General features: G+C 40.6%; 1 protein-coding gene across 4 annotated transcripts in view; it reads left to right on the top strand.

The window, feature by feature from the left end:
- The window catches only part of FREM2 (FRAS1 related extracellular matrix 2), a 255,480-nt gene that overhangs the window by 176,726 nt on the left and 55,115 nt on the right, over nucleotides 1–23,639 (top strand). For all 4 annotated transcript variants that reach the window (XM_066236956.1, XM_066236958.1, XM_066236955.1 and 1 more), the window contains exons 12-17: nucleotides 12,059–12,189; nucleotides 14,609–14,767; nucleotides 16,453–16,756; nucleotides 18,636–18,767; nucleotides 19,911–20,242; nucleotides 23,116–23,308. In XM_066236956.1, coding sequence (XP_066093053.1) covers nucleotides 12,059–12,189; nucleotides 14,609–14,767; nucleotides 16,453–16,756; nucleotides 18,636–18,767; nucleotides 19,911–20,242; nucleotides 23,116–23,308 — 1,251 coding nt within the window. The remainder of the gene's footprint in view (nucleotides 1–12,058; nucleotides 12,190–14,608; nucleotides 14,768–16,452; nucleotides 16,757–18,635; nucleotides 18,768–19,910; nucleotides 20,243–23,115; nucleotides 23,309–23,639) is intronic.

Here is a 23,639-nt window from a genome sequence, read left to right on the forward strand (position 1 = left end):
ATGCATTAGAATGTAGGGAAATTTTAAGTAGACTTGCTAGATGACTTTCTGTTGTGAGCCTACTATAACTTTTGATGCATTTTAACCTTCACCAGGATAAACAGATATTAAATAACTCTCCTGGAATATTCTATTACATTGAAAGTCCATGATACCAGAGACAGTAGTCTATTTTGGTTTATAGAGCACCCACAACCTAATACTTCAAGCTAGAAATACCACAGAGACCATGGAGTTCTCTGGACCTTAAGGACCCATTGTGGATGCTTCTCATCATCTCTCTTCTTCTTCTTCAAGTTCATGGATCATTTTACCATTTGCTTCTATAAGTAATTAGGATGAATCAGTCAGCACTCCCCTCCCCTTCTCTCTTTGAATTGTTTGCTGATAGAACAAATAGAAATCGATGTCCCAAATTTAGCTTGTGAATTATCTGGGGTTCTCCTTCTCTACTCAGTCCCCAGTTTCCTGCCTCTTACTACCAACACCCACCAGTTCCTGATGATCACAGAGCTTCGGGCACTCATTTTGGTCTCCTAACTTGCAAACATGCTTTAGAAAAGGATGGGTACTAATTACTGAGTCAAAAATAAATTGAATGGGAGAATAAATAAAATAGCAATTTCTGCAGAGGAGCTTATGCTTTATCTGCATACAGGGTGGGGCAACAGTAGGTTTACAGTTATTTGTATGGAAAATAATACAATCATTAATAAACAAGAATGTACCTTGGCTGGTTGGCTCAGCAGTAGAGCGTTGGCCCAGCATATGGAAGTCCCGGGTTTGATTCTCAGTCAGGGCACACAGGAGAAGCGCCCATCTGCTTCTCCACCCCTCCCCCTCTCCTTTCTCTCTGTCTCTCTCTTCCCCTCCGGCAGCCAAGGCTCAATTGGAGCAAAGTTGGCCCCGGCCGCTGAGGACAGCTCCATGGCCTCCACCTCAGGTGCTAGAATGGCTCTGACTGTAACAGAGCAACACCCCATATAGGCAGAACATCACTCCTGGTGGTCGTGCTGGGTGGATCCCAGTCGGGCACATGCAGGAGTTTGTCTGTCTTCCTGCTTCTCACTTTGGAAAAATATAAATAAATTAAATAAACAAACAAATAAGAATGCAAGAATAAGCTCTGTGCTTCATGCCCTGCCCTGTATATGGTAAAAGTTTGATAAACTACTGCAGAACTTCAAAGTTATCCTCAGATTATTCTCTATGTAAAGGATAATAATAGTTTTGAAATAAATCAGACACAATCAAAAATGAGAGGGAAAGCACTGCTTAGATACTAAATTATGAAATCTAAAACGTCTTTCGATAAGCAGGTTTTACATGAGGGAAACACCTACTAAATATGCACAATATGACCTTCAGAAGAAAATGTTTTTCGTAGAAATAATTCTTTTTTGCTAAAACAGAAACATATCTATGTCTATATTATAAAGTTATGCATACTATATCTCTGCATTAAACTGACAGATAAAGTCAGAAAAGTACTAAGTCACATTAAAACAACCTCTTTTTATCCCATAAACATCATCATGCTGTTTAAAATGTTTATAATAAAAATTTAAATAATATTTTCTGATCCATCCATGTTGTCACAAATGGCAAGATTTCATTCATTTTTATTGATGTGTAACATTCCACATCTTTATCTGCTCACCATTGATGGACACTTAGGTTGCATCCATATCTTGGTTGTTGTAAATAAGTCTATAGTGAACATAAGGCTACACATATCTTTTCAAATTAGTGTTCTTTGGATAAATACCCAGAAGTGAAGTTGCTAGGCTATATGGTATATCTATTTTTAGTCTTTTGAGGAATCTCCATATTGTTATCTTTACGGGGCATAATTTGCAACAACATGGATGCATTTAGAGGGTATTATGCTAAGTGAAATAAGTCAAACAGAGGAAGACAAATACCATATGATTTCACCTACATATGGAATCTGAAAACAAAACAAACAAGCAAACAAAATAAAAACAGATTCACAGAGGCCTGACTGGTGGTGGCACAGTGGATAGAGTGTCAACCTGGGGCACTGAGATCCCAGGTTCTAAACCCCGAGGATTTGAGTGCAGTCTGACCAGCTTGAGTGTGGGGTAGCTGGCTTGATCCCAAGGTCACTGGCTTGAGCAAGGAGTCACTGGCTTGGCTGAAGCCCCCAGTCAAAGGACATATGAGGAGCAACCAATGAACAACTAAAGTGACACAAGTAAGTTGATGCTTCTCATCTCTCTCCCTCTATCTTCCTCCCTTTCTCTCTCTCTCTTTCTCTCTCTCTCTCTTTGTTATAAAACAAAGTCATAGAAACAAAGACCCAAGGGATGGTCACAAGAGGAAAGGGTTGGGGAACTCGAGTGAAAAAACAAAGGGGGATATAGTTAATAATATTGTGATGTTTGCACAGTGACAGATGATTAGTAGACTCAGTGGGTATAGTGTAGTGTAAGGTATAAAAATGTCTAATATTGTACACCTGAAACTAATATAACACATATAAAAGGGTATATCAATGATACTTAAATAGAAAATATTGATAAATTTAAAATAATAATTAAAATGAGATAAAGAGGAGAATCAAAGCATACCAAAAAAGTAATCTTATTAGAAACACACTCTAATTTTATCTTATGTTTCTTTTTTCTTATTGATTTTAATTTATCGTGTTTACATAGATTCTAGTGTTGCCCCAAATGCATCCCCCCTCCCCCATATTCCCCTAAACATCTCCCTTGTTCCCCTTCCCATAGCACCCTCCCCCTTCCCTTCAGGTTTATCCCATCCTCTCATCCTCTTTCCCTCTGTCCTCTTTTCTTCTGGTCCCTTTGATCCCTCCTCTGTCTCAATTCCATTCCTCAGTTCACATTGTTCATTGGATTCCTCAGATGAGTGAGCTCATATGATATTTTTCTTTTTCTGCCTGGCTTATTTCACTTAACATAATAGTTTCCAGGTCCATCCATGTTGTCGCAAAAAGTAACATTTCCTTCTTTTTCAAGGCCCAATAGTATTCCATTGTGTATATGTACCACTGCTTTTTAATCCACTCGTCCACCGAAGGGCACTTGGGCTGTTTCCAGATCTTCGCTATTGTGAACAATGCTGCCATAAACATGGGGGTGCATTTCTCCTTTTGAAACAGTGCTATGGTGTTCTTGGGGTATATTCCTAAAAGTGGGATAGCTGGGTCAAAAGGCAGTTCGATTTTTAATTTTTTGAGGAATCTCCATACTGTTTTCCACAGTGGCTGCAACAGTCTGCATTCCCACCAGCAGTGCAGGAGGGTTCCCTTTTCTCCACATCCTCGCCAGCATCTATCCTGTGTTGTTTTGTCAATGAGTACCATTCTGACTGGTGTGAGGTGATATCTCATTGTGGTTTTAATTTGCATTTCTCTAATGATTAGTGATGTTGAGCATTTTTTCATCTGCCTATCGGCCATCTGTATGTCCACTTTGGAGAAGTGTCTATTCATTTCTTTTGCCCATTTCTTGATTGGATGGTTTATCTTCCTGGTGTTGAGTTTGATAAGGTTTTTATAAATTTTGGTTATTAACCCCTTATCAGATGTATTGTTGAGTATGTTCTCCCATTGTGTAGTTGTCTTTTTATTCTGTTCTTTAAAGTATTTTTCAAGTCTTTCTTTCTTTCTTTCTTTCTTTCTTTCTTTATTTATTTATTTATTTATTTATTACAGAGACTGAGAGTGAGTCAAAGCGAGGGATAGACAGGGACAGACAGACAGGAACGGAGAGAGATGAGAAGCATCAATCATTAGTTTTTCATTGTGCTTGCAACACCTTAGTTGTTCATTGATTGCTTTCTCATATGTGCCTTGACCGTGGGCCTTCAGCAGACCAAGTAACCCCTTGTTGGACCCAGCGACCTTGGGTTCAAGCTGGTAAACTTTTGCTCAAACCAGATGAGCCCACGCTAGAGCTGGCGACCTCGGGGTCTCGAACCTGGGTCCTCTGCATCCCAGTCCGACGCTCTATCCACTGCGTCATCGCCTGGTCAGGCTTTTTATTCTGTTCTTATTGTCTTTAGCTGTGCAGAAGCTTTTTAGTTTGATATAGTCCCATTTGTTTATCTTTTTATTTCCCTTGCCCATGGAGATAAATCAGCAAATATATTGCTGCGAGATATGTCAGAGAGCTTACTGCCTATGTTTTCTTCTAAGATGCTTATGGTTTCACAGCCTACATTTAAGTCTTTTATCCATTTTGAGTTTATTTTCGTGAATGGTGTAAGTTGGTGGTATAGTTTCATTTTTTCTCAGGTAGCTGTCCAATTTTCCCAACACCATTTGTTCAAGAGGCTGTCTTTCCTCCATTGTATGCTCTTACCTCCTTTGTCAAATATCAGTTCCCATAAAGGTGTGGGTTTGTTTCTGGGTTCTCTGTTCTGTACCATTGATCTATATGACTTTTCTTATGCCAGTACCAAGCTGTTTTTAGTACAATGGCCTTATAGTATAACTTGATATCAGGAAGTGTGATATCTCCCACTTTATTCTTCTTTTTCAAGATTGCTGAAGCTATTTGTGTTCTTTTTTGGTTTCATATAAATTTATAGAATATGTGTTCTATATCTTTGAAGTATGTCATTGGTGTTTTAATTGGTATTGCATTGAATTAATAAATTGCTTTGGGTAATATAGACATTTTAATGATGTTTATTCTTTCTAACCATGAGCACGGTATACGCTTCCACTTATTTGTACCTTCTTTGATTTCTTTTATCAATGTTTCATAATTTTCTGAGTACAAGTCTTTAATCTCCTTGGTTAAATTTACTCCTAGGTACTTTATTTTTTTGGTTGCAATAATGAAGGAGATTGTTTCCTTAATTTCTCTTTCTGACAGTTCACTGTTGGTGTATAAAAATGCCTCTGATTTCTGAGTATTAATTTTATATCCTGCCACCTTGCTGAATTCATTTATCAGGTCTAGTAGTTTTTTGACTGAGACTTGAGGGTTTTCTATATACAATATCATACCATCTGCAAATAATGATAGTTTTATTTCTTCTTTTCCCATTTGGATGCCTTTTATTTCTTCTTCTTGTCTGATTGCTGTGGCTAGGACTTCCAGAACTATGTTGAATAAGAGTGGTGAAAGGGGGCACCCCTCCCCCCTGCCTTGTTCCTGATCTTAGGGGGATTGCTTTTAATTTTTGCCCATTGAGTATAATGTTGGCTGTGGGTTTGTCATAGATGGTCTTTATCATGTTGAGGTATGTTCCCTGTATTTCCACTTTGCTGAGAGTTTTGAACATGAATGGGTGCTGGATTTTATCAAATGCTTTTTCTGCATCTATTGAAATTATCATGTGGTTTTTCTCCTACCTTTTGTTTATGTGATGAATCACATTGATTGATTTGTGAATACTGTACCAGCCTTGCCTTCCTAGAATAAATCCCACTTGATCATGGTGTATGATTTCTTTCATATATTGCTGGATCCAGTTGGCTAATATTTTGTTGAGGATTTTAGCATCTAGATTCATCAGGGATATTGGCCTATAATTTTCTTTGTTGTGTCGTCTTTGCCTGGTTTTGGAATTAGAATTATGCTCACCTCATAAAAGGAGCTTGGAAGTCTTCCTTGGTCTTGAATTTTTTGAAATAACTTGAGAAGGATAGGAGTTAGTTTTCCTTTGAATATTTGGTAGAATTCACTTGTGCAGCCATTGGGCCCAGGGATTTTGTTTGTTGGGAGCTTTTTGATAACAGTTTCAATCTTATTTATTATAACCAGTTTGTTTAGGTTTTCTGATTCTTCCTGATTCTTTTTAAAATATTATGTTTCAAGGAATTTGTCCATTTCATCTAGGTTGTCTAATTTTTTGGCATATAGTTCTTCATTGTATTTTCTTACAATCCTTTGTATTTCTGTTGTGTCAGTTGTTATTTCTCCGCTCTTATTTCTAATTTTATTTATTTGAGTCCTCTCTCTTTTTTTCTTGGTGAGTCTGGTTAAAGGTTGATCTATCTTTTTTACCTTTTCAAAGAACCAGCTTTTTGTTTCATTGATCCTCTATTTTAGTTTCCAAGTGTATTGTTTCTTTAGCCTCTATGTCACTTATTTCCACTCTGATCTCTATTATTTCCTTCCTTCTACTACCTCTGGACTTTACTTAATGTTCTTTTTCTAGTTCTTTTAGATGCAGGGTTAAGTTGTTTATTTGAGGCCTGACCTGTGGTGGCGCAGTGGATAAAGCATCAACCTGGAAAAGCTGAGGTCGCCGGTTTGAAACCCTGGGCTCGCCTGGTCAAGGCACATATAGAAGTTGATGCTTCCAGCTTCTCCCCCTTCTCTCTCTCTGTCTCTCCCTCTCCTCTCTAAGATGAATAAATAAAAAAAAATTTAAAAAAAAAGTTGTTTATTTGAGCTTTTTCTAGCTTCTTAAGGTATGCCTGTAATGCTATGAACTTCCCTCTCAGGACTGCTTTTGCTGTGTCCCATAAATTTTAAGTTGCTGTATGCTCATTATCATTCATTTCTAGGAATTTTTTTATTTCTTCTTTGATCTCATTGTTAACCCATTCATTATTTAATAACATGCTATTTAGTTTCCAAGTGTTTGAGTATTTTTCAGTTTTTCTGTTGTGGTTTATTTTTAGTTTCATGCCATTGTGATCAGAGAAGGTGCTCGATATGATTTCAATCTTCTTAAATTTGTTGAGACCGCTTTTGTGCCCTATCATGGTGTCTATCCTAGAGAATATATCATGAGCACTTGAAAAGAATGTATATTCTGCTGCTTAGGGTGAAAGGTTCTGAAGATATTTACTAAATCGAGTTGATCTAGTGCAGTGGTAATAAACCTGGTCCCTACTGCCCACTAGTGGAAGTTCCCGCTTTCACAGTGGGCAGTAGCAGAGCAACCAAAGTATAAATAAAAAGATAGATTTAACTATAGTAAGTTGTTTTATAAAGATTTATTCTGCCAAACTTATCGAAAATCCAACATAAAGTACTTGGTAAGTAATTATTATTATATGCTTTAACTTGCTATAACTCTGCTTTATAAATTTTATAAAGTAAAGTTACTTCCCTACTTTATAAATCACCATTACTGTGGAACTAACTGGTGGGCGGTTAGAAAATTTTACTACTAACAGAGATACAAAAGTGGGAAGTAGGTATAAAAATGTTGACTACCCCTGATCTAGTGTGTCCTTTAAGTCTGCTGTTTCTTTGTTAATTTTCTTTCTTGAGGATCTATCTAGTGATGTTAGTGGGGTATTGAAATCCCCTACTATTATATTATAGTATTGCTGTTGATCTCGCCCTTTATATCCATCAAAGTCTGCTTTATATATTTAGGTGCTCCTATATTAGGTGGGTAGATATTTATGATGGTTATATCTTCCTGTTGGATTGCTCCCTTTATCATTATGTAGTGACCTTCTTTATCTCTTAATATAGCCTTTGTTTTAATGTCCATTTTATCTGATATAAGTATTGCTACCCCAGCTTTTATTCCATTTCCATTTGCATGAAATATTTTTTCCATCCTTCTACCTTCAGTCTATGTGCATCTTTTGTTTTAAGGTGTTTCTCTTGTAGACAGCATATATGTGGGTCCTGTTTTCTTATCCACACAACCACCCTATTTCTTTTGATTGGATCCTTTAATCCATTTACATTTAAGGTTATTATTGATATGTAGTTGTTTATTGCCATTTTATTCTTTAAAGCTGTATTTCTCTTTTGCTATATTCTTTTCCCCCTTTGATCTATTTAGAACAGGCCCCTTAATATTTCTTGTCGCATTGGTTTGGTTGTACTGAATTTCTTGAGTTTTTTTGGTCTGGGAAGCTTTTTATTTCTCTTTCCATTTTAAACAATAGTCTTGCTAGATAAAGTAGTCTTGGTTGTAGACTCTTATTCTGCACTACTTTGAATATTTCTTGCCATTCCCTTCTGGCCTCAAATGTTTCTGTTGAGAAATTGGATGTCATTCTTATGAGGGCTCCTTTGTAGGTTATAGCCTTTTTTTCTCTAGCAGCTTTTAATATTTTCTCTTTATCTCTTAGCTTTGGTATTTTTATTATGATGTGTCTTGGTGTAGATTTCTTTGGGTTTCTCTTTAATGGAATTCTCTGTGCTTCTTGAACTTGTGTGACTTTTTCCTGCATCAATTTAGGGAAGTTTTTAGCTATGATTTGATTGAACAAAGTCTCTGTCCCTTGTTTTTTCTCTTCCTCTTCAGGAAACCCTATGATGTGGGTGTTATTTCTCTTCATGTCATCACAGAGCTCTCTTAGAGTTTCCTCAGACTTTTTGAGTCCCTTTTCTTTTTCCTGCTCTACTTCCATGCCTTCATTTATCTTGTCCTCTAACTCACTGATTCGCTCCTCAGCTTCATCCATCCTGCTCTTAATTCTTTACATTCTGATCTTCATTTCTGATTTTGTATTTGTCATTTCTGACTGAAACTTTTTTTTTATTATTTCAATGTTTTTTTATACTTGCTATCTGTTTATTTAGTTGTTCATTATGACCATCTGTTGTTGTTCTAAGATCTTTGAGCATCCTCATAATCATTATTTTAAACTCTGCATCTAGTAATTTGGTTATATGTAACTCATTCAAGTCCTTTACTGGGGATTTCTCTTGATTCATTTGAGTTGCATTTCTCTGCCTTCTCATTTTGTCTATGTATAAGAAGGGTGTGTCCACTGGAGTCCAATGGGTGTGGCCTCTGTGTTCTCTAGGTGTGGTCTGTCTGTCGGCCCGCCTCCTCCTCTGCTGCTGCCTCAGGCATTTGTGTATAGGCATTGCCAGGGCCAGCCGCTGTCACTGTGGTTTCCACCTCTCCTCCACAGGAGAGGCTATGTTCACATGCCCGGGTCTACAACCTCAGCCATCACCCCGGCTGCAAGCCTCAAAACCATGGGCAGGGGTGAGCACATTTTCTCAACTGCAGGTCTCCCCCTATTCCCACATTTTCACCTTGCCCCCATGGGCAGAGCTGTGCTCACACATCAGGCTGAAAGCCCCAGCTCTGTGGGCCCAGCAGGGCTGTGTGCCTGCACTCAGCCATGGGTCTCTGCTGTTCATAGGTCTTCGCCACATCCCCACAGGTGGAACTGTGCTCGGGAGTCAGGCCACAAGCCCTGGCTCTGTGGGCTGGGCAGAGTTCCATGCCTGCACTCAGTTGTGGGTCTCTGCAGTTCCCAGGCTTTCACCTTTCCCCTGCGGGCAGGATTGCAGGCAGCCATGCAGCCAGGCCGAACCGCTTTCCTGCACCCCTTTCACCCCCACCAGGCAAGACTGAGCTCACACCAGGCCTCAGTTGTGGCTGGCCTGGCTTCCACCCCTGCCAACAGGACCGCACTTCCATGTCCTACCATCACCCGCCTTCTGGCGAGCCCTCAGCAGTGTGGGTGGAGACACTGCACCTCAGACCCTAGCACTCAATACTGTATTCCTTAAAGCTCCCTCCTTCTAGACGACTGTGCTCTCAGTGCCACGGGAGAGCTTGTTTGATTGGTGTCCTGCTTCCCTTTGCTGGTATTGCTGGATCCAGGGGAAATATTCACTTCAGATTTGGGGTGTGACTCAGCCCATGGGTTAGAATGGCTGTCTCTCAAAGTGTTTCTCCCTGTGCCTTCTAGATTACACTCTCTTCCTGCTACTCCGGTCCTCTCCTCTCTCCCCATCCCCCAGAGCCCTGGGTGAGTGGTTGTAAAAGAGGTTTCCTGTGCGGTCTCTTTAAGAAGAATCCTGGGTCTGAGAAATCTCTCTCTTTCTCACAAACAGTATCCTGACTTGTTTTGCAGCTAAATACTGTCCATATGCTTCTTCTAGGCTCTGGGGCTGCAGGCTGGGGCTTTGTTCCTGGGGCCCAGGACCCTCCCCTCTCTGCTAAACTCACTTCCATCCATGTGAGTCTCTCCAGGCTGCCGTTCACTCCCGGGAGCTGGGCAGCCCTCTCTGCATTTCTGCTTTTCCTACCAGTCTCAGTGTGGCTTCTTCAGTGTTCCTTGATTAAAGAGTCCTCTTAGTTTAGTCCAAAGTTGGTTTTTCCAGATGATGGTTCTTAAAATTAAGTTGTAATCCACTTTGGTTCTGGGAAGTGGAAGTTGGTACGTCCACCTACTCCATCGCCATCTTGCTACCTTTTCTTTCTCTTATGTTTCAGATTGAGGTCAGTCATTTACAAATAAACAGAAAAACTTAAATATAGAATAAAAGTTGAAGTATTTTGTGCTAAAAAGTGAAAGTGACAGTAAAAGACTAAAGTGATTGAGAAAATAACTATCACCTAGCACATGTACTCTAAGAGAACAACAATTTAAACATTTAAAATAACAAATACTTATGTTTTTAATTTCTTAGAAATTGAGTTTGTACAGTTGAGAGGGTTAGAAAGCTTGAAAGCTTCTAGGGCTGAGATAAGCTACGGAATCAGTGAAGCTGGAAAAGGTGTGGAGTGGGGGGGGTGAAGTGATGGGAGTGTTACTGAAATGGAAAGTCTGTTCCCTTCTGAGAAGCAAAAGCCTTTGCTGTCAGATAGCCAGATAACTTTCACAAGTAGAGAAGTTCAAAAGAACTCAAAAATCTATACTTTTCTATGAAATCCACAGTTTTTTAAGTGTTAGAAACTAATTTTTTTAAGTGAGAGAGAGAGAGAGAGGGACAAACAGACAGGAGGTGAGAGAAATGAGAAGCATCAGTTCTTCATTGCAGCACCTTAGTTGTTCATTGATTGCTTTCTCATATGTGCCTTGACTGGGAGCGTCGAGCAAAGTGATTGACCCCTTGCTCAAGCCAGCGACCTTGGGCTTAAAGCCAGCAACAATGGGGTCATGTCTGATCCCATGCTCAAGCCAGTGACCCTGCGCTCAAGCTGGATGAGCCTGCGCTCAAGCGAGCAACCTTGGGATTTTGAACCTGGATCCTCAGCATCCCAGGTCAATGTTCTATCCACTGTGTCACCACCTGGTCAGGCAGAAACTAATATTTTTAATACAGTAATACACAGATCAAACCAAACAAGTTGGTGGGCCAGAAATAATCAGCTATTTTCTTCCCTGAGAACAAGAACCATGAGCTTTCTCAGGGAATGAGGATTCTAGAGTCACAGAATGGGCTGACATGGCTAACGTGGGAAACAGTTACATCTGGAAATAGAACAGATTTGAAGAAAGGAGTCTGGCTTACAAACTCAATATTTAACATTTTTTATAATTGACAATTTAAAAAAATAGAAGTAAAAAAATAAAAATACATTGGAGACACATTTTCTTTTGTCACATTTTAAAAGACTTAGCATTTTGAAGTGTAATGATTGAAAGCAGCATCTGTTATCTTCTTTAATTGCATTGTATTTTTTGTAACAGAGACAAAGACACAGAGAGAGGGACAGATAGTGACAGACAGACAGGAAAGAGGAGAGATGAGAGGCATCAGTTCTTCATTGTGGCTCCTTAGTTGTTCATTGATTGCTTTCTCATATGTGCCTTGACTGGGAGAGGGGTGCTACAGCAGAGTGAGTGACCCCTTGCTCAAGCCAGAGACCTTGGGCTCAAGCCAGCGACCTTGGGGTCATGACTTTGATCCCATACTCAAGCCAGCAACTCTGCGCTCAAGTCAGTTGCCTCAGGGTTTCAAACCTGGAACCTCTGTGTCCCAGTCTGACGCTTTATCCACTGTGCCACCGCCTGGTTAGGCTGCATTCTTCGGTGCCAGTTTTTCAAAAGGTCTGGTAAAACCACAAAATAGTTTATCCAACTTCCATAGCATAGTCAGATGCTTACTCATGAATTCAGTAAAAAATAAATTGATATTTAATATTTTCAGAATTTTAAAATGAATAGTTAAAAAATGCATAATTGGGTTTAATTTGCAAAAACAATGAAGCAATTCTTTTTAGTGAGGAAGGACCAGGATGAGAAGGGGGGAAAATGCCATTCATAGTTATCTTAAAAAAAAGGTGATGTTTCCAAGAATAACAACAACAACAAAAAGAAGTCTTTAAAGTATCATTTTCCTATTCCTATGTAAAAGATGTAAATCTCTGATTTTTGCATTTGTAGAAATTGAGTTTAAGGAGGGAGAGACCCAGCACATTGTTGAAATTGAAGTACTCTCCGATGGGGTTAGAGAGATGAGGGAGGCCTTCACCGTTCACCTGAAACCTGATGAAAGTATGTTCACAGAGACACAGGTGAGTGATCAAATGCAGATACAAATTCACTGCCAGTATTTTGTAAGGAAAACTGCATCCGAGCATCACAGAGCATGCGATAAAGTCACTCCTGTCTTGCTTTCTTTGGAAAAATTACGTTTGGCTCTACATCTGACCACTTACCCTTCCCCTTCAATCAGTAACAACTGGATGTGGGATTCATCCCCAAAGAGGAAGCATTGTCTCAGCACAAAGATGACATCTCGGCATTGATTCCGGCAATGACTCATTAGAACAAACATTTTAACCCACAAAATATTCTGCTGAGCTTCAAAATCCACACCTTTTCAACTTTATTAAATTGATGTCCAGAACCTCAGTGACCAAAATGTTAAGGTTCTAACACTTCTCTCTGTTTATTTAATTTATATTGTATCAGCAACCAAATTTTCTTGAAGATGAACATAATTTCCACAGATTTTTTTTTATCTTTAAGCCTAAAGACATTTTTAAAGCTAACTGAGTTTAGGAACAGACCAATGTTTATAATATCTAGGCTCAAATTTACTCTAGTCCCTTGATTATTCATCTCACTATTAGTATGAGATCAAATTAGGGAGATTTTCTTCCTTAAGTATCGATTATCATTTCATAATTTTTACTACTTCGTGAAATTTCTGCTACAGTGCCTTGCTTTACTTTAAAATCATATTTAAAATTTAGCCTGAACTGTGGTGGCACAGTGGATAAAGCGTCAACCTGGAACGCTAAGGTCATCAGTTGGAAACCCTGGGCTTGCCTGGTCAAGGCACATACGAGAGTTGATGCTTCCTACTCCTCCCTGCCTTCTCTCTCTCTTTTTCTGCCCCTCTCATCTCTAAAATGAACAAATGAAAACAATACATTAAAATTCAAGAAATATGGACAGAAAATCTTTTTTTTTTTTTTTTTGGTACTTTTCTGAAGCTGGAAACAGGGAGAGACAGTCAGACAGACTCCCGCATGCGCCCGACCAGGATCCACCCAGTATGCCCACCAGGGGGCGATGCTCTGCCCCTCCGGGGCGTCGCTCTGTTGCGACCAGAGCCACTCTAGCGCCTGGGGCAGAGGCCTAGGAGCCATCCCCAGCGCCCGGGCCATCTTTGCTCCAATGGAGCCTTGGCTGCGGGAGGGGAAGAGAGAGACAGAGAGGAAGGAGAGGGGGAGGGGTGGAGAAGCAGATGGGCGCTTCTCTTGTGTGCCCTGGCCAGGAATCGAACCCGGGACTTCCGCACACCAGGCCGGCGCTCTACCACTGAGCCAACCGGCCAGGGCCCAGAAAATCTTTTTTATAAGCCTTGATCACATAAAAATTAGTCTTTTGTTGTTATTTTTACGGAGCATTCTATTAAACTTTTTTGACTGAAAGAAACAGATTTACTCAAATCACTTCAAGTAATAAAAGTGTCTTTTTTTCTTCTTCTTCTTTTCCAAGTGAGAGACAGACTCCTGCATGTGCCTGAGCGGAATCCACTCAGCAACCCCCATCGGGGGCCGATGCTTTGCCCACCTGAGGCCATACTCATAACCAAGCTATTTTTAGCACCTGAGGTGGAAGCTCCATGGAGCCATCCTCAGTGATGCACTCGAACCAATTGAACCATGGCTGTGGGAGGGGAAGAGAGGAAGTGAGGAGGGGGAGGGGTGGAGAAGCAGATGGGCAGTTCTCCTGTGTGCCCTGGCCAAAAATCGAACCCAAGACATCCACATGCCAGGCCAACACTCTACCACCTAGCCAACTGGCCAGGTCCATGAAAGCATCTTTTAAGAAGACACCTATCAATATAGGTTTGAAAACTATGACAGTTGGATATTGGAAGCTTATTTAGGAGTTAAGGCAAATTTCGCAGCAAGGTGTTCTGGTCATCTTACAGCAGCACCTGTCCACAAGGCCCTCTCTTGTCATGAGACTTGACTTCTCCCTCTGCCTATGCCCAGGCTTCTGTGCCCCTGCCCACTGACAGCTTTGCTTTGTCACTGGCACCCACTTCAGTGCAGCCCACAATGCTGCATAACCTCTAGGACCTGCTTCCTCTCAGGGTATCTGGAGAGCTTTCTTCCTACTATCAATTAGTTGACTTTTTCATGGCTTTTTTCCTTCACAACCCCAAGACAGAGGTATCTATTTTCATCACCATTTGGAGAAAAAAATCAGAGCCCAACTATCTTGTGGATCACTAGCCAACCCAGGCTGGCCTGGGCTCAGGTACCCTCTCCTGGGATCATCAGAGATGGCCAAGGTGCCAGGGTCACATGGAGCAAACCACATAGGGCCTATCACTCTGCAGGGTCTCTGTGTGTGACAATTTTATCATCATGAAGCCAAGGATTTGTTAGGCATCATGGCATTGTTCTGCATAGTAGAAGCACCAAACGTCAAACATTTCAATAATCATAGATAATTATCTTTTCCCCCTAGGTGACCAAAGCCATTGTGTATATAGAAGAAATGAACAGCATGGCAGATGTCACATTTCCTTCTGTCCCTCAGATTGTGTCCTTACTGGCATACGATGACACTTCCAGAGCTAAAGGCAGTGCTGGACCTGTGTCTGGCTATCCTGTCATCTGTGTCACAGTGAGTGGGAAATTGTGAAATATTACTTCAAATAATTATAGCTTAAGCAATATTGTATTGGCTTTGATAGAAAGAAATAATAGTGGGAAAATACTACAAGGTCTAAGCTTTGAACTTTGGAAAGGAAAATAGAATATTAATCAAATAAGGCTCCAATTTTTCTTCCTTTAGCCAACAAATGTTTATTAAACAATGTGTACATAGTGTGTTACCTCATGTTATCTCAGAGACTGCCACTGATAAAAACAAAAATAAAAGTTGAACTCTGCACTCAAAGAATTAAAAAATTAAAAAGAGAAAAACATATGAGAATTGGTGACTATAAGACAGGATGTAGACATTATCACGGGAATATCGCAGTTTCATGAGTACAGGAAGGCTTAGGGTGGTCATATGGCATTCCAATAGTTTAAGAGAAGAGTCAAATTAGAGAAAGTTATTCCAGGAAGAAGTGATCACATCACAAGCTACATCTAGAAGAATAGCATAAAAAATCCCAGCATATTATCATTGCACTTTTATTTGTCTGCTCCTGACTCTGAATTATAAGCTCCTTGTGAGCAAACACTGGGACTTATTAATTCTTATATCAGAATAGTCCTGGTATAATGCCCTACATAAAAATAGGTTAAAAAATAAATGTTTATTGAATTAATAAGGCAAAAATAATAATTTTGTGCCAAGTTATAGAGGTCTTTAAATGTTATGTGATGAAATGTGGGCTTTGTTGAGGATCAGTTCTTTCAAGGAAGAATGGCCTGAGGGGAGAGGGTGTGCTGAAGAGTTACCATGGCAGCAGTGTGTCCCTTGCCTGGAAAGGCCCTGAATTGGGGAAGTGGTGCTGGGAATAGGAAGAGAGAAATTTACAAAGCATTGCAAAAGAAGAATCAACCAAGGTCACAAACTCCCGGATGTGGGACAAGATGAGAGAAAGGAGGGGAGAAGGAAGGAGAGGTGGAGGAAGGGCCAGAGAGAAGAGGGAAGGAAGATTCCCTCTCTCGTCATGATATGGGCAACTCCAATGAAACAAGGAACACTTTTTCTGTATCACACTAGAGGTGGGAACATCCCGTGGCTGTTTTTTGTTGTTGTTGTTGTTGGTTTTTTTTGCATTTTTCTGAAGCTGGAAACAGGGAGAGACAGTCAGACAGATTCCCGCATGCGCCCGACCGGGATCCACCCGGCACGCCCACCATGGGTCAATGCTCTGCCCACCAGGGGGCGATGCTCTGCCCATCCTGGGCGTCGCCATGTTGCGACCAGAGCCACTCTAGCGCCTGAGGTAGAGGCCACAGAGCCATCCCCAGCGCCCGGGCCATCTTTGCTCCAATGGAGCCTTGGCTGCGGGAGGGGAAGAGAGAGACAGAGAGGAAGGTGCGGCGGAGGGGTGGAGAAGCAAATGGGCGCTTCTCCTGTATGCCCTGGCCGGGAATCAAACCCGGGTCCTCCGCACGCTAGGCCGACGCTCTACCGCTGAGCCAACCGGCCAGGGCCCCGTGGCTGTTTGACATGCAAGGTTAGAGTTCATAAAGGCAGTCGTGGCTAGAAGTAAACATTTGAGGGTTGCATGAATAGTGTGGAGAAATGGGCAAGAGGCATCAGTGAAAGCACAGTGACAGAACTCGAGAGAGATCATTTACACATTGTCCTTGCTGTGGCCCTAACGTAGGTCTCTGTTTCCATAGGCTTGCAACCCTAAATATTCAGACTATGACAAAACGGGCTCTCTCTGTGTGAGTGAGAACATCAATGACACTCTGACCCTGTACCGATGGCTGATTAGTGCGCCCACAGGCACTGACGGTGTAGCCAGCCCCATGAGGGAAGTGGACGTTGACACCTATTTCACGTCATCCAGGAGGATCACTTTAGACTCCGTGTACTTCCAGCCTGGCTCCCGCGTGCAATGCGCAGCACGCGCTGTGAACGCCGAGGGAGATGAAGGCCTGGAGCTGATGAGTCCTATTGTAACCATCAGCAGAGAAGAAGGTAACTCATTTGCTGTTTTCACAGGAAGACCATGGGGCCACCCTGGAATAGGATAGAAGTCTAATTTTTGGTGGTTAATTCCTTCCAGTGCCCTGGGTATTGCATAATGTACTATAAGTACTTAAACATGATCATCCATTTTTTAAAATAAGTATTTGTTTGTTCCACATTTTAAAATCACTGATTATTATATGCCAGAGATTTTGCTGACATATAAATGGTTTATGTTTATAATAATTAATAAATAAATAAATAAGGCAAGACTACTGTCCTCAAGGGATTTATACTCAAGTTGAGGACACAAAGTTTAATGTGGACAGGGCACAGAAATGCAAAAGCCTTGGTGATTTGTTCTGCCTGGAGTGGGTCAGGAAATGTTATATTAAAGAAGGGATGCTTAATCCAAATCTAGAAAATCACGGAGAAAAAAAGCATGAGTAATTACTCATAGAAGCATGAAAAACACATGAACTGTTTGGGGAACTACAAGCAGAGATGTGGAAGCCATGGGGGAGGGACAGGTGAGAGGCTGGGGGCTGAGGAAGTCAGCTCACAAACGAGGCCAGGGCACTCCAGGTGCCTGGTACAGGAGTGGCAGTTCGCTGGGGACAGAAGAGGAAGGACTATGCAGGTAGAGAGGTATGTCCAGTGCCCGGGCCCTGTTATTACAAAGGAGGTAGTGTTCAGGGGCTGGGGCCTGACACATTGGGGATGGGGAATAGGACATGGTTAAAGATAACAGTGAAAAAGACAGTAAATCCACTTTATAAGCCAATTCTTCACTCTGCAGAAAAACTTCTAAATTTTTTAAATAGCTGTCTATTTAGAAGATTATATTTCTAAAACTCCTATTTGCATACAATACTTGGGACATATTCCAACTGCATAAAGAAATGTTATGTGTACCACCATTATATAGTAAGGATCAATATTTATTGATATCATTTATATTAAACATGCTCTTTTATTAGGATTAAAATATGTGGTTTTTAAGTTCTCTTAAAACCAAACTATTTAGTTGGTATCCAAAAGAAATTAAACAACGTCTTGACATGAGTCCTCCCGTTAATAAAACAGATAGCCCAAGTGCTGAGGTCTGCCTCTGGTTTCATTCTTATCCAAATAAATACCTATATCCCCAAATTTGTAAAAATAGAAAGTAAATTATATATTCTTACATGTCTTGAAATTGTAATTTAGTATCCTTTTCTCTCCATGATACTAAAATGAAAACATCAAAATTCCCTTAAAGCAAATATTGGAGGAAGATTTTCATGTCAAAATTCTTAAGGATCACAGAAAGAGAGAGAGAAAGAGATAATGATATATAATTTATGAAAAACATACTGCGAGAAATTGCATATATAGAGAGAAAGCAATACATTTTGCTCTTGGATTCCAAAGAGACTTTAGCTCTTATTTTAAAAATGAGTGCTTTTTTAGTTTTATTGGCTTATAGGGTAATGTTTATTTTATAACTAGTGATAACTATATTATTATCAAATTCATTTAAACTACACTTACCTTTTTGCTATTGACTTTCAGTCATTCGTACTCTGTCTGTTCATACTTTATATTAAAATGATTTTGTGAACAGTCTCATGACCTAGAATGTTCAGCACATATTAAACCACTTTGAACACCACTATTTTTTTCAAACTTTATTAAACACCCAAAATGTTGAAAAGTAGCCACTAAACTGTTTGGTGTGATTCCCTCTCACACCTGGGTCTTCTGCACCCTTAGGCTGTCTGCTCTCAGTAGTGCTTCAGTCCAGAGAGGATATTAAAGTGCATAGAAAAATAATAGTACCTATTTTTAAAATAGTCTTTAGGTGTTGTCTGTCATCTACTTTTAGCATGAATATGTTCAATTTTAGGTCTTTGTCAGCCTCGGGTGCCAGGGACAGTGGGAGCGGAGCCGTTCTCAGCTAAATTGCGCTACATGGGCCCCGAGGACCCAGAGTACATGAACCTTATCAAGCTCACAGTCATGATGCCACACACAGACGGTAGGTGGCTTGGCTAAACAAATCGTGAAAGTAATTCCAGCTTCTCATTACTATCGATAGTTTCTATTACTGACTTATTCCAAGTAACCGTGAAGGCAGTGAGTGCTCAGTTTGCAACTTGACTTTTCAGTCTTTCTGCTTCTTTCAAATGTTTTCACCTTCTTTCTGCCCAGTTTTTTTTTTTACTTGACAGTGTAAGCATTCTCTAAAATTAGGAAAATTTAACACACATCCAAACACAATAACGCAATGAGTGAAACATTGCTTAACAGGTTAGCTTTTTATGAAATAGCACACGTGTGTCTTGAAAATTTTGGAACTTGGACTTAGAGTGAAGCATTTTGATATCTCAGTGCTCACCTGCAACAAGTATTTGCTATTTCATAGCTGTAGTTTATGAAATCCTTCCCAATACTTACCGCAATAATGAAGACACTTCCTAGGTAGTAAAATAGAACTTAAAATGCAACTATTATAGTTTGTGTTTTATTTTCTCTGGTTAAGGAAGTGTGGCCAGAATTTGTGAGTCAATAACTTTACCCACACTTACAAACATTTCCTCATATACAGAAGACATTTCCAAGTTGTATTCCACTCAATTGTACTTTATACCTGAAGTAAGTTGTTAATTATTACTTGGTTGTTAGTTATATATTAAGTGGCTAACAGAGAGGAAATGTTAGGTACCATCAGGAACTGCAAGGTGGAATCTACCTCCCTCATAAAAAGCCTTTTCTGTTTTTTAATACCAGAATCTGTGTTGAGGAGGGGATTAGGTTGACAGGAATCTGAAGCTCTGTACAGCATACACTGGACCCCTCTACTGTATAGATTCACTTTGGACATGTGACTCAGGGGTGCAAAGGGCTAAGGAGAAACCCATCAGGCAAAAACAGACCTACAGCAGTGCGAGAACAAGGGTGGAAGAGTCAAGTAATATCTTAGCATTGCTATGAAAATAGCTTTAATGTTATAAATCTCCTGAAAAATTCCCAGGACCCCCAGGGGCCCTTGGCACCACTTGGATAATCACTGCTCTGCAGTATTTTATAAGACTAGTCTTCTCAAGAGACAAAGGACTTATAATGTTCTAAGCCCTTTGCTGTTCACAAGAGTGGTAATGCTGATTACAATTCCTCACAGGCATGCTCCCTGTGATCTCCACTAAAGAACTGTCCAACTTTGAACTTACCCTCAGTCCCGATGGCACAAGAATTGGGAACCACAAGTGCTCGAATCTCCTGGACTATACTGAAGTAAAAACCCATCATGGCTTTTTAACTGATGATACAAAAAATCCAGAAATAGTTGGAGAGACGTATCCTTACCAGTACAGCTCATCCATCAGAGGGTCCAGCACCTTACGATTCTACCGAAACTTGAACTTGGAAGCCTGTTTGTGGGAGTTTGTCAGCTACTATGACATGTCAGAGCTTCTCACTGCCTGTGGAGGCACTGTTGGAACAGATGGACAGGTATGAATTGTTAACCTCTGAACCTTAGTCATTGGTAAACCAGTTGGTTTGTTCAGTTACAAAGATTTGGACTAAATCCCAACTCCTGTCTTCCATCTTGGTGATTTAGGTCACTAGGTACAAGAAGGACCAATAAGGGGCATGGGTGGTGTGAAAATCCATGTCTATTTCTGGAACAGTGTGCCAAAATACATGTATTTTTCTTTAGCAATGCTTTGAATCTGCTTGATATAAAAATCAAAATGCTGATTAGTCTTTAAAGTATACATTCTCCAGCAGCACTTTTCTCTATTTTACATATACAACCCTGTGAAAACCCTACAGTTTCCTGCTTAGCCTTTATTCTGTTATGTCTGTCCACTTCTTTAGGGTATCAAGAGTTTTTTCCTTTTTTAATTTATTTTTTATTCAATGAGAGGAGGAGAGGCAGAGACAGACTCCCACATGCACCCCAGCCGGGATCCACCTGGCAAGCCCACTAGGGGCAATGCTCTGCCCATCTGGAGTTTGCTCTGTTGCTCAGCAACTGAGCCTTTCTTAGTGTCTGAGGCTGAGGCCATGGAACCATCCTCAGCATGGGGAGCCAACTCGCTCTAATCGAACTATGGTTGCAGGAGAGGAAGAGAGAGAGAGAAGCGAGAAGGGAAGGGGTAGAAAAGCAGATGGGCGCCTCCCTGTGCGCCCTGACTGAGAATCAGACCCGGGACATCCACACACCAGACAACGCCCTACCACTGAACCAACCGACCAGGGCCCCAAGTGCATTTTCAATGCAAATCCTGCCCTCTACTGTGTTCACCTCTCTGGCCAAATCTTAACCATAAAATGCTCAGCTAACCTTACTGTCCTTTCCTGGGTTTTATATTTATTACAGTTTCTCTATTTGATTTTTTAAGTTCAGTATTTTTCCTTCTTCCCATGACCACTGCTAGCGAGAAAATCCATTGTGATGACTGCAGTTAGTTGAGCCACCTAAGGTTCTCCCGTGTTAGGTGAAAACGGGCAACTTGCAGGTTTCAGGAAGTTTTGTCTGCCTGAGAGACTAAAGTTACATGACACTAGGAACAAACGAATGTGCAGTTAAAAATTATCTAAGCATCCCGTTATTAACCAGTTTGTGTTATTTTCTTAAGTAGTGTGGCCAGCTTATTGTATGAATTTCTTCTGAAAAGATTGTTCTGCATTTGCATCATTGAAAATAAATTTAATAGCATAACCATGATGATCAACATCAGAGAGATGACTAGATTCAAAGAAAAACATTAAAATCTCAGTACCTTGGGGCCCTGGTCGGGTGGCCTTATGGATAGAGTGCCCTCCCGGCACACAGCGGTTGTGGGTTCGACACCTCCTCAACCAGGGCACCTAGGAGAAGCAACCAATGAGAGCACAGCTAAGTGAAACAACAAATTGATGATTCTCTCTCTCTCTCTCCCTTCCCCTCTTTTTTCTCTTTCCTCCCCTCCCCTCTCCCTTCCCCTCTCTTTCTCTCTTTCTTTCTTTCTTTCCTCTCTCTCTCTCCCCCTGTCAAATCAATGGAAAAAATTATTTTAATTTTAATTTAATTTAGAATTTTAAATTCTAAAGCCTCAGTGTAAATGGCCAAAAAATCTAATAAAGTGTGTTGCTTAATCTCTTAGAGTGAAACTCAGAGAAGGCTGTCTCATTTCCTCTACTTTCTTCCTTGTACTTAAACTTGTTCCCTAGCTATTGAAGATCTTCTACATTCTGTCCCCTGCCCCCTTCCCCCTGCCCCCTGTCCCCTGTTCCCCACCACCCACCACGCACCTCACAGCCCTTTTTCAAATAGAGGTGAAGGAGGAGAAAATATACATTAAGATAGAAGAAATCAGCCTGACCAGGCTGTGGTGCAATGGATAGAGCATCGGATTAGGACGCAGAGGACCCAGGTTCGAGACCCCGAGGTTGCCAGCTTGAGCACAGGTTCATCTGGTTTGAGCAAAGCTCACCAGCTTGAACCCAAGGTCACTGGCTCGAGCAACGGGTCACTCGGTATGCTGTAGTCCCCCCAGTCAAGGCACATATGAGAAATCAATCAATGAAGAACTAAGGTGCAGCAACAAAGAATTGATGTTTCTCATCTCTCTCCCTTTCTGTCTGTCTGTCCCTATCTGTCCCTCTCTTTGACTCTCTGTCTCTGCCACACACACACACACACACACACAAAGATAGAAGAAATCAAATTTTTTGAGATATTTTTCTTATTTTTCACCATTAATTTTAGGTTCAAGAGAAGAAGAAAAAAAATAGCACTAGCAATAACAATAATGATGGTGATAACAATTATTTAATGTTTACTATGCACCTGCCCTTCTAAGTACTTTATATACTGTCACTAATTGTGTCTTCACCACAACACCTTGAGACAAGTACTGATCTTGTCCCTTTTTTAGAGATGAGAAAGCTGAAGCAAAGGGAATCCAAATGGCTTGCTTGGGCGAGTCTCTTGTAACACTATGCTCTTCACCAGAGTGTGGTATTTATCTGAACATTTAAGCCAATTAAACTGTCATTTGACTGGGTGAATATGAGGAAGACATATGGTTAACAGATGTGACTGCAAAAAAAGGACCTATGACCCTTTTCCCCTGTTCTGGGCTCAGCAATGCTGCCCAACCGCTTATCTTAAGGATTCCTGCTACCTATCCTCTGTTGCGAAGGAAGGTAGTACAGTGACAACTACTCAATTGCTTCCAAATTTAGTGCTGTAAATGCTGTTATTTCTTTTCCTCGATGATCATTCAAAATCTTCCACTAGTGAAAGGAAGAAAATGGCTTGTACAAAATCAGGTTCACATGTAGTTGGCAATGCTGACTGAATCGTGTTGATAAATATCATTTCATTGTTTTAGGTCCTAAACCTAGTGCAGTCCTACGTGACTCTCCGAGTCCCTCTGTATGTTTCCTACGTGTTCCATTCCCCCGTTGGAGCAGGAGGTTGGCAGCACTTCGACCTGAAGTCGGAGCTCCGTCTAACTTTTGTGTATGACACTGCCATCTTGTGGAACGAAGGAATCGGCAGTCCACCCGAAGCCGAACTCCAAGGTGGGTTCCTCCAGACTTGGGGGAAATGTACCTATTTGAATTACAGAAGATGAATTTTTACAGTCACTAAAAGTAATCGAAACAATTTTTTATAGTCAGCATTTTCAGATTATTTTATTTTTATCTTTAAAAAAACCCTTTATTTTAAACTAAATCATGTCAGTGCCTCAAGTTTTGTGCAATACATGAAGATTAAATATAATATCTATGTTTCATGGATACTTAACTCTCATAGTCCATTTGAGGTGATTAATTGTGTGTTACACAGCACAGTCTAACTATTTCCCTCGATTCTATAAAATGGATAGAGGATGTTCCAGGTGAACATAAA

The sequence above is a fragment of the Saccopteryx bilineata genome, chromosome 6 (assembly GCF_036850765.1).
Source record: "Saccopteryx bilineata isolate mSacBil1 chromosome 6, mSacBil1_pri_phased_curated, whole genome shotgun sequence".
Classification (NCBI taxonomy): Eukaryota; Metazoa; Chordata; class Mammalia; order Chiroptera; family Emballonuridae; genus Saccopteryx; species Saccopteryx bilineata.